Source organism: Euprymna scolopes, chromosome 23 (assembly GCF_053919585.1).
Source record: "Euprymna scolopes isolate OS-2025 chromosome 23, ASM5391958v1, whole genome shotgun sequence".
Lineage (NCBI taxonomy): Eukaryota > Metazoa > Mollusca > Cephalopoda > Sepiida > Sepiolidae > Euprymna > Euprymna scolopes.
The window spans coordinates 78066101-78079901 of NC_136504.1; the positions used below are offsets into that span (position 1 = coordinate 78066101).

At 33.7% G+C, this 13801-nt stretch overlaps 1 protein-coding gene across 2 annotated transcripts in view; it reads right to left on the reverse strand.

Moving 5' to 3' along the window:
• The window catches only part of LOC145246025 (protein-lysine N-trimethyltransferase SMYD5-like), a 60917-nt gene extending 49154 nt beyond the window's left edge, over positions 1-11763 (reverse strand). The window contains exons 1-3 of one of the 2 annotated variants that reach the window (XM_080107849.1): positions 11619-11763; positions 6827-7075; positions 6607-6728 (exon numbers count right to left, since the gene is read on the reverse strand). In XM_080107849.1, coding sequence (XP_079963975.1) covers positions 6607-6728; positions 6827-7075; positions 11619-11681 — 434 coding nt within the window. In that variant the 5' untranslated portion in view covers positions 11682-11763. Of the gene's footprint in view, positions 1-6606; positions 6729-6826; positions 7076-9986; positions 10208-11618 lie in introns of those variants that run through there. The other variant, XM_080107850.1, reaches the window with a different exon arrangement.
• Between the last annotated feature and the right edge of the window lie 2038 nt (positions 11764-13801).

The window sequence follows — 13801 nt, forward strand, 5'->3', positions numbered from 1 at the left end:
AGTAAATCTTCTGTTGTGGAGGCGATAGAAAGCAAATATAAATGCAGTAGTTTGAGCTAGTGCAACCCGGAAGCACACATGGGGTAAGTTAAGATCTTCTCTGGAGATGTCCCTACCACATGGAAAGCCATCTTTAATATAGGCACATATTCCATGCCCATGGCGATCTTGGGGGTCAGATTTAGAAGTTAATTAGAGTATCCTTTAATTACGAACTCATTTAAGGAAATAGTCTGTCCAATGCCAATGCCAGTTTCGCTTAGAAATAATATGTCTGGTTTAGTCTCCTGTAATTGGGTTTCAACCTCTGAAAGGTTAGAATGGAGACCCCTGATGTTTGAGAAGGAGTCATGATAGTGGGGGTCTACATTAGAAGTTGGAGATCCGGGTTTGTGTATTTTTTATTGAAACTTTTCATGATGAAGTTTTGGGATTTGTGGACTAGGTTGACAGACTTGCTTGAAGCAGGGCAGAGAGGGAAAGTAAGAGAGAAATAGAAATGAAAAAATATTTTTTTTTTTTGTAGCACATGAAAAGGTAAAGTCTTTCTGGTCCTTCTCAGACAAGAAGGATCAGTTGTACAACATGCAGAACAGATGGTTATCCTATAGGTCGGCAATAAGTCCTGTGTATGATGAAGACAAAGTTTCCAGTAAAACTCATGTTATGTTGTCTCACATCTTCAAAAAGAGCTCCAGACTAAATTCAGATGGCTACATGGAATTGCTTTCTACTATTGTCATGAAATGTGACTGTGACAGGCCTCAGATCTATGTGACACATTCAAAAAACTCAAAATAGCATTCTGAGAACTTCCATGACTTTACAGTTCCCAACATTGCCTCGTCCATCACCAACTTATTTTTTTGGCCTTTGGGTCAAGATCAAAGTGTAGTATCTGTTCTTCAGATACTACACTTCAATTTCTTGTTCTCTGTTAGTAGAGGAGAAATCCTTCACGACTGAGACAATTTTAATTTTTTGTTCCTTTTCTCCACATTAAAAAATGACCCTGGTGTCTGTCCCATGGGGAGGCATTGTAAATAGGAACTTGTCTTATTGCAAGAGGAAGAAGAGGAGTATTATTTATTATTTATTACAGTTGAGAAAGACATTAGCTTGCAAAAACAACGATTGTCAGAATCAAACCGATGTTCTATGTTTTTTGAGCATCATGAAGGTGTCCACTCCAAATTAAGGTCCTGCCTGAAGGACATGGTGGAACCTCAGGACGGCTTCTTCGAGTTGTATTCAGCAAAATACTGAGAGATGTGAGAATGCATGAATCAGTGGACAAGATATGGCCACATTCCAAAATTTCAAATTTATTCTGAACACTCTGTAAATTGGCAGACCGTTAGTATTATATTAACTGCCGCTGTCTTCAAATACAAATATTAAGTTCTCTTGAAATGCCATAATATAAACTCTCCTCTCTTTTAGATTGATTGGATAACATCATTAAATAAGCTGAATTTTTCAAAAATTGACAAAAGTTACCTTTCATCTTTTATGACATCATCTATTTTCAAGTAAATATATGTTATTTTTCTTAATAATTACTTACTAACTAACCTTAAGCATACTTGTGATGCTCATGGTCTGCACCATATTCAGACTCAACCTAGTGTCACATACAAATGAGAACAAGCAAGCAAAACAGGATACAGAGCTTAATGCATTGTGAAAGGAACAGAACACTAGCTTTCGGATAGAAAGTGATACGTCAATGAAATAGGGAAAAATCTCATTTTACTTTATCTGATTATGTTCATATAGTTTTGTCAAAAATTTATTTGATCAGTTGTTCTCCTTTAATTAGAGTAGCAATACACATGAAAAAATTGAAATAGCTTGAAATATTTCAATATTGGTATGCATAGAAAGAGCTTGATGAGCTAAGAAAGAATCTTTTTAAATTTTTAAAATCTGATTAAAATTAAGGAAGTTATGGCTATTTTTGTGCCTCACACGTTTGGATATTTTTCCCTCTTTAAGAAAATTATGTGTTTTGTCACATTTTTTACACTACTTTTTCAGTAAAAATGTCATATCTTTGTTAAAACACAAGACTAAGAAATGAAATTTACCATATAAATGTATTTTTGTACAAGGAATCAGAATATGCAACTGAAAATCTCCCAAAGTTTATGGTTTCCAAATAATCTGCAGTAAATGTGCATAAATATGCAGCAATTCCTTAAAAATGCCATGTATCCATAAACAGAAAAGAAGTTGGAGAACTCAAAGTTGAATTGTAATGTGCTTTATGTACAAAAAACTTAAATCTAAACATAGCACCATTTAAAAATGAATATATTGCAATATTTCTTTGGTATTATTGTAGATTAACACCTTCTGTTTAACCCCACTCAACTCCTTCTGACCACCCCTCCAAAATGTGATTCTACCTTTTTAGGAAATTATGTATAAAATGCCATGAAAAACTTTAATGAAAGATAAACAAATTATTTTAGAATTGAATGTAAAATAATTTCCTATTACAGGTCATTCTAGCATTTTAGGGCAGTTAACTGTTTTTTTTTTCTATGGGAAAATATGCATGCTTTTTTTTTTTTAAGATGATTATGTGTAGTTTTAAGAGGGTTTCTATGCAATGAGAATATGGGGAGGGTTGCCATTCGGACTTTGAATTAATTGTAGGGCTAAGGAAAATTATGTGTGAACATACTGAAAACTTGACAGAGACAAAGCTAACAAAAACAATATTAGAGGGGGGAGTGGTTAGTTTCACAAAAATTTAATGTAAAATAATTCATCATTTCCTGGCCATTCTAACATTTTAGGACAGTTAACCAATTTATTTTTATGTGTATTTTTCTTTAAGGAAGGATCTATTTTTTGTTTGTTTGTTTTAGATGCTTGTATGTGGCTTACAGAGGTATTTTGTTGGGGGGGGCTTGCCACTCAAACTTAGTGTTATTGTTAGGGTTAAAGAGTGTTTTAGGAGGAGACTTGCCACACATAATTTGTATTAGAGGTGAAGTTAAGAGAGCTTTTTTTCAAAGAGAGCGTTCAAAAATTTGTTGATTTCTATTTTCGAGGTTGAAGGTGTTAATTCCATAGGCCGTTTATACTACGCTGGAGCAGGTTGTAAAAATATCTTTCGCTTAATAAGTAGAAAAAAAAATAACGAAATAAAAAGCTTCCTAATTGTAGTTTGATGTGTTTTCTAACTGCTTTTAAAATTTCAAGAATATTGATATAGATTTTGAGGGTTTGTATTACTATACACATAGATTCGAAAAAGTTGTCAAAAAAACAAATATATAACAAATAAATGTTATCAAAAGCAAGTTACTTTTCTACCTAACTGGATAATTTTTTAGTGTTTTTATTTAATGTAACATGTTTATTCAGCTTGAAAACAGTGTTTACCGATGTTTTGGAAAATTTAAAATGGCGCCCGACTCTCTTGAAACTGTAAGTTTGGGGAAAAGAGTTAAAAATAAAAAAGTAGACAAAATACTGCTAGAAACTCGCTCAATATATGTTACCGTGACATAGGCTGACATATATTCAGTGAGTTTTTAACAGTATTTTGTATAGTTTTTTTTTATTTTTAACTCCTTTTCTCAAACTTACCGTGTCAAAGAGAGTCGGGCCGGGTGCCATTTTTAATTTTCCAATACATCGGTAAACACTGTATGTTTTTCGAGCTGAATAAACATGTTACATTGAATAAAAACACAAAAAATATATCCAGTTTGGTAGAAAAGTAACTTATCTTGCCTTTGATAACATTTATTTGTTATATATTTGTTTTTTTGACAACTTTTTCGAATCTATATATAAACGAGATTTTGATACTTATTTTGATTTTGAAAAAAAAAACATTTGTGGCTGTTCGCAGTAAAACATTGTTTTAATTTGTTGTTCAAAACTAATTTAAAGAATAAAAGTGCATGCAAGCTATATATCTACAAAAGTTTTTGTTTTTTTAACCATATTTTTAAATTTGACGAGCAATGTGAGAAATTGCAACAGATTCATAATGCCGAATTGGTTGGGATTGTTGTTATTATACATTCTGAAAACCGAATAGTTCTAAACTGATGTTATTCTGATAACAAAATAGCTCTCATTAAACATATAAGAACATTTATATTCATATTTTCATGTTTTTCTTAATTCGTTCTTGAATAAAAATTAAAGAACGCGTGTTGTTTACACTGTGCTTTCGCTGATTCTACAGGCTGGAGCTGCTGCTGCTGCTTCTAGTAATACTAGCTTCATTTGACCAAATTCGAGAAATAGAAACAATTTTTTTTTCGGGTAGGTCCTTTTAAATTATCAATTACCGCGGTCCTACTCAACATAAAATAATACTTTTAATTGATAAAGATAGTAAAAAGATTGATTTACTTACTACTGGGTGTCCGAAGAATTTTTTTTTCAAAATGTTCAATACTCGTCATATTAAAGTCTTATTTTTAACACAACAAAAAAAGAAATGGTCAAAAATATTTTGGTCACTTGACAGTATTAAGATTAACACCTCTTCTAATTGGTTCCTAAATTTCATGACAAAATTCTTCATACAATCACGGTACGGGTCATTACAAAACCTTACCGAAAACGCCATTTTATGACGTTCACATTTTTATCACTTTATTTGCTTAAAACTCTTAAAATATATAATGTACATTCATATTTATTAATTCATTTGAAAGTATATTCATTTCCGAACAAAACAGTAGTAATTTGAAGACTTGAAGTGCTTTGGTTTAAAAAATATGGCTATTTTAGTAGAACTACCTTGAAATCTGTGATTATCCAAAGCGTTTTTTCGTCCGTGTGTATTACTAATTAGAGCAGAGCTCAATGTGATCATGCCAAATTTTTTTTTTTTTTTTTACACAGTGGTCACCACTTATCAAGGTCCGGAAGCCACTCTGGGATAAGGGTTATTGCAAGTACATTAAGTTAGTGTGGAGATTTGATGAAGTGTTTACTTAAGGGGGCGGTTCATTAGGAATTTGTTAACGTTGGACTTGAAGACATCCAAGTTGTAGTCAGGTGGGAAGCAGGCAGACGGAACAGAGTTCCACAGGCGTGCAGTTCTAAGAAAGAAGCTTTGTTCATGGAATCAACGTTTTGATTTAGGCACAGATAAAGAGTGGGGGAAATTTTTCACAGTGTATTCGGCTAGATGGGTGTTTTTCGTGAAAGATTGGCGAGGGGGGACTAGAGATTGGAGTTCAGACGAGCACCTGCCATGGAAATAACGATAAAACAAGGAAAGGCTCACAACGTCTCTTCTGTGGGAGAGAGGTTGCAAGGTAGAGAAAAGGGCATCCCCCACTAAGCCACGAAGTCTATTTTGTACTCTGTCAAGGCAGGATAGGCTGTTTTTAGCAGCTCCTGCCCAGATATGGCAGCAGTATTCCATCCTGTGGGTAGTATCCAGTTTTACTACTGGCTACAAAGGTCATGCTATTATTTTCTAACAAACTGCTTATAAAAAGAGGATTTGGGACAAAAGCAAACCAGTTAATGTAGGGAGGAATAATTTGCCACAAATAGAAAAGCTTAATTAAGGAGATGCATGGATGTTAAGGTACCAAATACGAGGCGAGGAACCTCAATGTTTGAGAGGAAAACAGTAGAAGCACTTGAAACTCTACTCATTTTACTGGAAATTTGATTGATATTGAAATATGGCTGTTATCTAAAAGCTCAACTCTGGAATATAAAAATGTCCAATTTCAAATTTTTTTCATGGACATGTTTTTCAATGCTTTATAAATTCAACACTTTTTTATAAAACAAAATCTAAAACAAGGGTTCTCAACCTTGCTCGGCTCATGCACCTCTTTCACCATTTGTAAGAATGTCAGCCCTCCCATTTCCCATTCTTTCCACGATTGCATGTCTCAAAAAGTGCAGTGTAAATAATATGCAAATATTTTGCTAAAATATTTTTTTTTTCAAAATAGATTTTACATTTACAGCTTTACATGGATTATTTTTAAAATGGAATTTTACAAATTATATGCAAATTGAAAATATTGATTGATGTATAAAAATTGAATAAAAGTCAAATAGTTTTTTTTTTATTTATGATAAACTACTTAACATGCCAAACTAAAACTAATGTAATGAAAAATAAGTCCAATATGGCAGCAAAATATTATAAATCTGTAATTATATTATTCAGAAGATAACAGTTCATCAATTGACAAAACCTGTAATTATTTTTTCTTATTCTGGGATACACGGAGGAGTGCTTTAAAGGGCACAATGCGGATCATTTTCTAACTCTAATCTACTATGCTGCTTCGTTTTAATTTGCAACAGAGTTGAAAAGTCTGATTCACAAAGATATGTCAAAACAAACAGAAACAGTGCACGGATAGATTTCTGCCACTTTTGGGTAGGAATTGCATATCAGTTATTGATTTCTTATTGGACATATCTATTATTCCCGAATCATTTTTCCTGACTTTGCAATCTCCTTGACTCTATAATAAAAGAGTTTCTGCATGTTTCTTTTTTTTCTTCTTCTAGTATAGTTGGCCCTGCATGTAGTGAAAAAAAGAAGTCAAATTGGTTGGTAAAGGGATGAGTTAAATCAAAACTTACCTCCATGCTGCTTGTAAAATTTCTAAAGGATGAGATTCATCCCCTCTAGATGCTCCCATGCATAATGTTCGATGGTATCGATTCCAAGCCATTTCCAGACACTCTTTACTACAATATGCAACCTAATCAATCAAGAAAGAAGTTCATATCAGAAATAGAAAGCAGGTAATTACATTAAATGCAATTCTTTCTTGGTTGAAACTAATGGAGAAATATTCACCTGACAATGTGGGCAGTGAACTTGAAGTTCAGGCTGTACAACACAGTTTTGGGGATGAGGTAAGGTTAGAGAAGAAATGGATGTAAGCCGTTGAGCCATCTTCTTGGCTGTTTCTAATGACTTTAAACAGAATTCACATGCATGATATTTGTAGAATTCATTCCACAAGAATTGAGAACTGACCAATGGAACTTCCTCAAAGATGACATCTCCTTTCTTGAAATCTTTACAAGCAAACAACCCTTTACCCTGAAAAAACAAAAAACAAATCTTATTCCAATTTGAAAGTAAAAATGAATATGATTTTCTTGTCTTAAACTAAATAGTTACTCTTCGTCTATATCTTAACACACTGTTGGATGAAAGTATTTGATCAAGGACAGTGGACTTAGACTTTTTAAACTTTCAGAAGTCAAATTTCTGGATGACTGATTCCTCGGTCCTAATTTCGTACTCTATCACTTCTTTTTAATTGAGTTCAAATTTTGTTTCGTGAAAAACGCTCATCCACATTAAACATGATAATATAGAGTATATCTAAATTATTACAAGTGGTTGAAGGAACTATTTAAGTTGTAACCAGAGTGTAATTTTATACAAGTAAATTTCAGAAGTTTGACTCTGGATTTTAGTAGAGAGGCTACCAATCCTGATTGATACTCTAAACCAACAGTTCAACAAACCATAGCTTCAGCATACGTAAAAGTCTGGAATAATATTATCAAAGCTTGTTTGTTCACTATACTTCTGCTCTAATTATTGTTATCTTCGTTATTTCTCCAAATTTTGCTCATCATAAGAACTAAATGTTATTAAAGACGGGTTATCAAATCAGTAGGCCAAAAAATCACCAACTCATGAAATTTAAAAATTAGACTCCAAACTCAGAAATCTTTCACTATCAATAACGTATGTCCCTTTTTTTCTTCTTTTTTTTTTCTTCCTTTGAAGATTGTAATGCTGGGTATGGGGCAGCCAAACCAGCTGCCAACATTGCCCCGCTTTTTTATTGAAACCAACCGAGAGCTCTTCTTATATATAAAACTAGAAAGCCACCCAACATTGTTCAGTCATAAAATATGCTTAAATATATTTTACTTTGTGTAAATTTTGTATTTATTATTACAGAGCCAATACTGATTATTAAATTGTATCCAATATATAGTAGTGATTTCAAAAGTTTAAACAAATATATATATGACTTGGGTGCCATCAGCTAGAATCGAAATCAAAACATATAGCTCTCCAGCCTTATTTGTTACTATGTCAAAATGCATAGAAAAACTAAAAAAAGAAACAACATTGTAACATATATTTGCAGATGTGTCGAAGAGCACTTTAAGTTGACTTACACCTGCCAAGTTCCAATTTTTCTTAATTTTGACCCCTTAGCAGCTATTTCTCCGGACCAAAAATCAAATCAACTTTGTTTTACAGGTTCAAATCCCCTATATATTAAGTTTCAAGTCTGTAGACTAAAAACTGACAGGAGTTTAGTAGAGACCATTCCTCAGACAGACAAGGTCACTTTCATATATATATATATATATATATATATATATATATATATATATAGGCTCCTATATAAGCTTTAGGACAGATGACAGGTTCAGATGCTTTGTAAAAAAATTCTTGATGAATGATGCAATGTAATGTCAGAGGCTCCAAACCATCAGAATCTTCAACAGCTCGGTTTATGTTCCATACCAAGTCTTTTCTTTTTCCACACATATTTCTGCCACCATACATCGTTATGCACTTTAGTTTCTTTCATTGCAGGTTGTACTCGGCCAATGACATTTTTACTTCTGCAAAAAATATCTTCAAGCCTGTTTTTTTTCCATGCATGTTGTGCATAGATGCTAATTCCTCAGTAATCTTAAACTTGGCATTTATTCCTTTAGTAAACAACATGTCTGACATATTCATTGATTCATCAGGTGCAACAGCAAACCTTTAAATTCTTTTGCTTTATCTTTCAACTGTGACACAATATTTCTTCCAAAATTTTCCGCCTTACCAGCAATAGTATTTGCAGTATTTGCAGAAAGTCTTACTGCCAAGAATCCATCAATTTTTTTCTAGACATATTTTCTTTGCAACTTCTGTTTGACATTTTAATATGTTCGCCATTTGTATTCCTTAGCCCACATGAGCACCACACGAAAACTTGCTCACATTGCTGCCTCATTCTCTGCGATTTTCATTTTAAATATGGCTACGTTGATGACAAATTTTTCTTCAATATTTCAAATTTCTCTGTTGGTAGCTACCCAGTGAATTACGACTAATGTGTTGAATACTTTGTTTCAAAATGTTGTCAAATATTTTAATCTTTAAATAATGCAATAGTGTCGTTGCATATAAGGAACAATGCCTGATCATCTAATGCTGATTTAATAACAAAATCGGTAACATTTCGCTGTTCCTTAAAACTCTGACACTTAATCTTCAAAAAGTCCAATGGTTCCTATGTAAAAAAAACTTAAATTATTATCTTTTTTTTAGAACGCAATCTTCAAGTTTCGTTACCAACTAAAGTTTCAGGTACCAACTAAAGACTTACCTTTAAAAAATTGATTTTTAGGGCGATTCAAGTATTGTTTCACTAGTCGCCATATTTGTTTCCATGCGTGTGCATTCAATTTTTGTGAGCGAAAACAAACATGGCGACCAATGAAAACAATACGAAATACAGACCCAAATACCCCTAAAAATTTAGCACACATTGACCATTAATTGTTGCCCTTAGAGGATTTTTCATTTATCAATCTATGTAAAAGGGGTGTGTGTTCTCGTAGAGGTCTAATAATAATGATGTAAATGACACAAAACTTCACTTCAAAATTTTTTACACTTCTACTGAACGTATGGAAATAGTTCAAATACCAGCATGTAGCGAAACATGTGTGCTACCTCATCAGTATCCCTGCGGTGTAGTTAACCCCCCTGATATAGGTGGTAGGGGCAAATTTATGACACATACTTCAGTGCACAGAATTACGGCTTACTCAAGTTACCAATGCCACTTAACCCTCGCAAAAACCTTGGCATTTTCACATACCTAGAATGGGGGATCAGTTTATTGTATTCGAAACTGTGGAAAGAGTTTTCCTGTTAATTTAAAGATTGTAAACGTCGAATGACGGAAGAGGCATACCTGAACGAGCTTGGGACCACTTTTCAATTACAAAGTCTATCAGAACAGACAGCTCTCATTATTAAGGTGTCATGAGTCCGCTCTGTAAAATCGTAATAATTCAAACTGAAATAATTAGTTGTACTGATTGACCATAGAGTGGGGGTATCAATTTAAAAGTGATCGTTCAGGTTCGCTCGGAAAGATTGTATATTTAAAAAAAAAAAAAAAAAAAAAAAAAAAAAATTCGAGAAAAAAAGAAAGAAATTCGAAAATAAAAAAATAAATTCGTGGGTTTGTTTTACTGTACACAGATTCGAAAAAGTTGTCACAAAACAAATATATGTTATCAAAGGCAAGATAAGTTACTTTTCTACCCAACTGGATATGTTTTTAGTATTTATATTTAATATAACATGTTTATTCAGCTCTAAAAACATACAGTGTTTACCGATTATTGGAAAATTTAAAATGGCGGCCGACACTCTCTCTCTCTCTCTCTCTCTCTGAAACGGTAATTTGGGAAATAAAATTAAAAAAAAAAACAGTCAAAATACTGTTAAAAACCCGCCGAATATATGTCAGCCTATGTCACGGTAACATATATTGAGCGAGTTTCTAACAGTATTTTACCTGTTTTTTTATTTATAATTCATTTTCCCAAACTTACCGCCTCAAAGACAGTCATTTTAAATTTTCCAATACATCGGTAAACTGTATGTTTTTCGAGCTGAATAAACATGTTACATTAAATGTAAACACTAAAAAACATAGGTAGAAAAGTAACTTATCTTGCCTTTGATGACATTTGTTCTATATTTGTTTTGTGACAACTTTTTCGAATCTATGTGTACAGTAAAACAAACCCAAAGGCTAAATTCGCGAAATTTGGCTTCAAAGAAAAAAAAAAAGTGGTTCTAAAATTGGTGTGATCGATTTACTAGAACGTTGCATTAGAAACTGAGCACTCCCTATAAATATTTAAATTAAAAAAAAAATTTTTTTTTGGATAATTTGGTAGAGTATTGTACATTTGATAATAATTCGCTGAAAAAAAAGATGAAAATAAATAAAGGGTGGGGGCTCGTACACGTGAACCAAAAAATAGAAGTGCAAATATTCAGAGCAGACGTAAAAATAAACACCGGTTTCGATTTTGAAAATATTCAACGCAAACAATTTTTTTTTAAACTCAACTCTGATAACCGGCATAAAAAGTTCTGACCGTTATTTGCTAGTAATGCCGAAAATACATAAAAATGTGAACACGTGCTTTCCCCCCCCCCCTCCCCCCGTCTGGAACCATTTCAATGGAAATAAAGCAACAAGAAGAAAATAAATCATGGCATTATTTTTTTTTTATAACACATATATAACATTTTTTTTTTTATAACACATATATAACATTTTTTTTTTATAACACATATATAACATTTTAGCAACAGTTATATTAGATACAATGATAGCTTTAATTTATGCTAAAACATTTAAAATAATGAAAGTATATTTTTATTAGGTTTAATTAATTAATGACAAGCGAAGAAGCAGTAAACAGCACATGTACATTGAATTAAAAATGTTACAACATAATAAATTATTATGACACAAACAAAATGAAGATGTGAGGACATCACGGAAGAATGGAAACCTTACTTTATCGGAATTAATAAGCTTTACTTCAATGCCATTAATAACGGCAGAAGAAAGAGCAGCCATTTTTCTCCAACTGCTCAAGAAAAAGGAGAGATAATTTCATTAAAGTTTTCTCCCTTGATGTTGTCCCAAACTTGGAGAATATTGCATGTCTTTCATCACAATTACACAGCAAGATATTTTGGTGTTATTTTCGGTTAATTTTGATTTTAGTCATTGAAATTTTTTCTCATTTTGGAGAGCTGAGACAACATAATAATTAGAATATAATTGGTCATATTAAAAAAAAAAAAATGGAGTAAAAAGAAGATTCCAAAAATAACCACAAACAAGGGTACTTTATTTTTTTATTACATTTTCACCCACAAACAAGGCACATTGCCACTTTGATACTATCAGGGACCTAAGCTACAGGGTACTATGTAGGGAGTTGGGCAGCAAGTTGTTGGTTCATGTTACACTTGAACTTCTGCATGTCAGTACAGTTGGGGAAGCAGGGACCCGGAAGAGAATTCCAAAGTCTAGCAGTTCTGGGGAAGAAACTACTAGAGTAGAAAGCTCTCTTACATCTAGGGATCTCTACTGTGTAGGAGTGAGGTTTAACTGCTTGTCTGGTTTGTCGGGGTATTTATGTCGAGGGGGCACAAGTGCTTGCAGTTTGTCAGAGCATTCATCACTAAAATATTTGTAGAACAGGCAGAGGGATGCAACATTTTGTCGATGGGACAGAGGCTGGAGCTTAGATGATAGTTCAGGACCTATCAGGTTGGCGACTTTCTTTTGAATCTTGTCTAGGAGCAAGAGACTAGTAGCGGATGCACTAGCCCAAATATGACACCAATGCTCCATACATGGCCGAATGGTGGCCTTATAGAGGTAGTATACTTTCGGGCATTAGTAGCTTTCTAGCACGGTAAAGAGAGCCTACCTTCTTCGCAGCGGTCCTAGCAATGCTCTCAATGTAATTGTTCCAACTCATGTTTCCTGTGAACGTTAGGCCGAGGAGTTTAAAAGAAGTACTTTTAGATAATGAGTCTTTGGCCATTGCTATTGGTTGTTTCTTGTAATTATTGAAGGAAACAAGTTTAATCTAGGCAACATTGAATGTGACCATCCATTCTTGCCCCCATTCTACTACAGATTGAAGGTCATCCTCTAGTGTTTCTGCCATTCCCTTAGATATTTATTCATTTGTTTTCCTGTCATACCTGTTATAGAGCATGGTGTCATCAGCATCTCAGAGACAATTTTGTCAGGGAGATCATTTATGAATATTAGGAATAATAAAGGTCCAAGGATAGACCCCTGAGGCATTCCCGCATTTATATCATATTGGGTAGATTTTCTCTTATCTAGGAAGGATTTAATTATGTTGCATATTCGTCCAGTGATACCGTATGATCTGATTTTCCTGAGAAAACCTTCATGCCATACCCTGTCAAAAACCTTAGATATATCTAGAGCTACCGCTCTACCCTCCCCTGCTTTGTCCAGTGAATGGTATATACGTCCAAAGATTACAGTTAGAATATCTGCTGTGGAACGGGCTTGCTTAAATCGATAGTGTTTAGCATCTGTACGGTGATGGACAAGAGCTTGGTTAATTATGGACTCAAATATTTTGCCAAAACGTGGGAGAAGTCTAATGGGGCAATAATTTACTGGGTCAGTTTTTTTGCCAGAATTCTTGAAAACTGGTACCAGAGAAGCAGTTTTCCAGCAATCAGGAAAGCAAGATTCATTAAGGCATTTGTTGTAAAGTTTGGAGAAAACTGGATCTACTTTGGCAGAGCATTTTGTTAATAGCACAGCCGGGATGAGATCAGGTTCACATGCTTTTGAAGTGTCAAGATTTTTTATGACAGCATGCACCTGAGAAGTCGTAATTTTCAGATCATCTAGTGTGATATCTGTCTGCAAAGGAAAGTCAGGGAGGGGGTGGTTAGCAGGGTCCAGTGTGGAGTTGGAGGCAAACCAATTGGCAAGCATGTTAGTCTTCTCGGTTGCTGTGCAAACAACCTCATGATTATTGGGTAGTGGGGGAATTGTTGACTGCCCATTATTTACTATTATTATTATTTATTTTATTAAAAAACGTGGTGAGACGACAACAACTATGGATGGCAGTGATTGCTGAGAATGCATTTAGAAGATTCGAAGTTCCTATCTGTCGTGGTTACCAC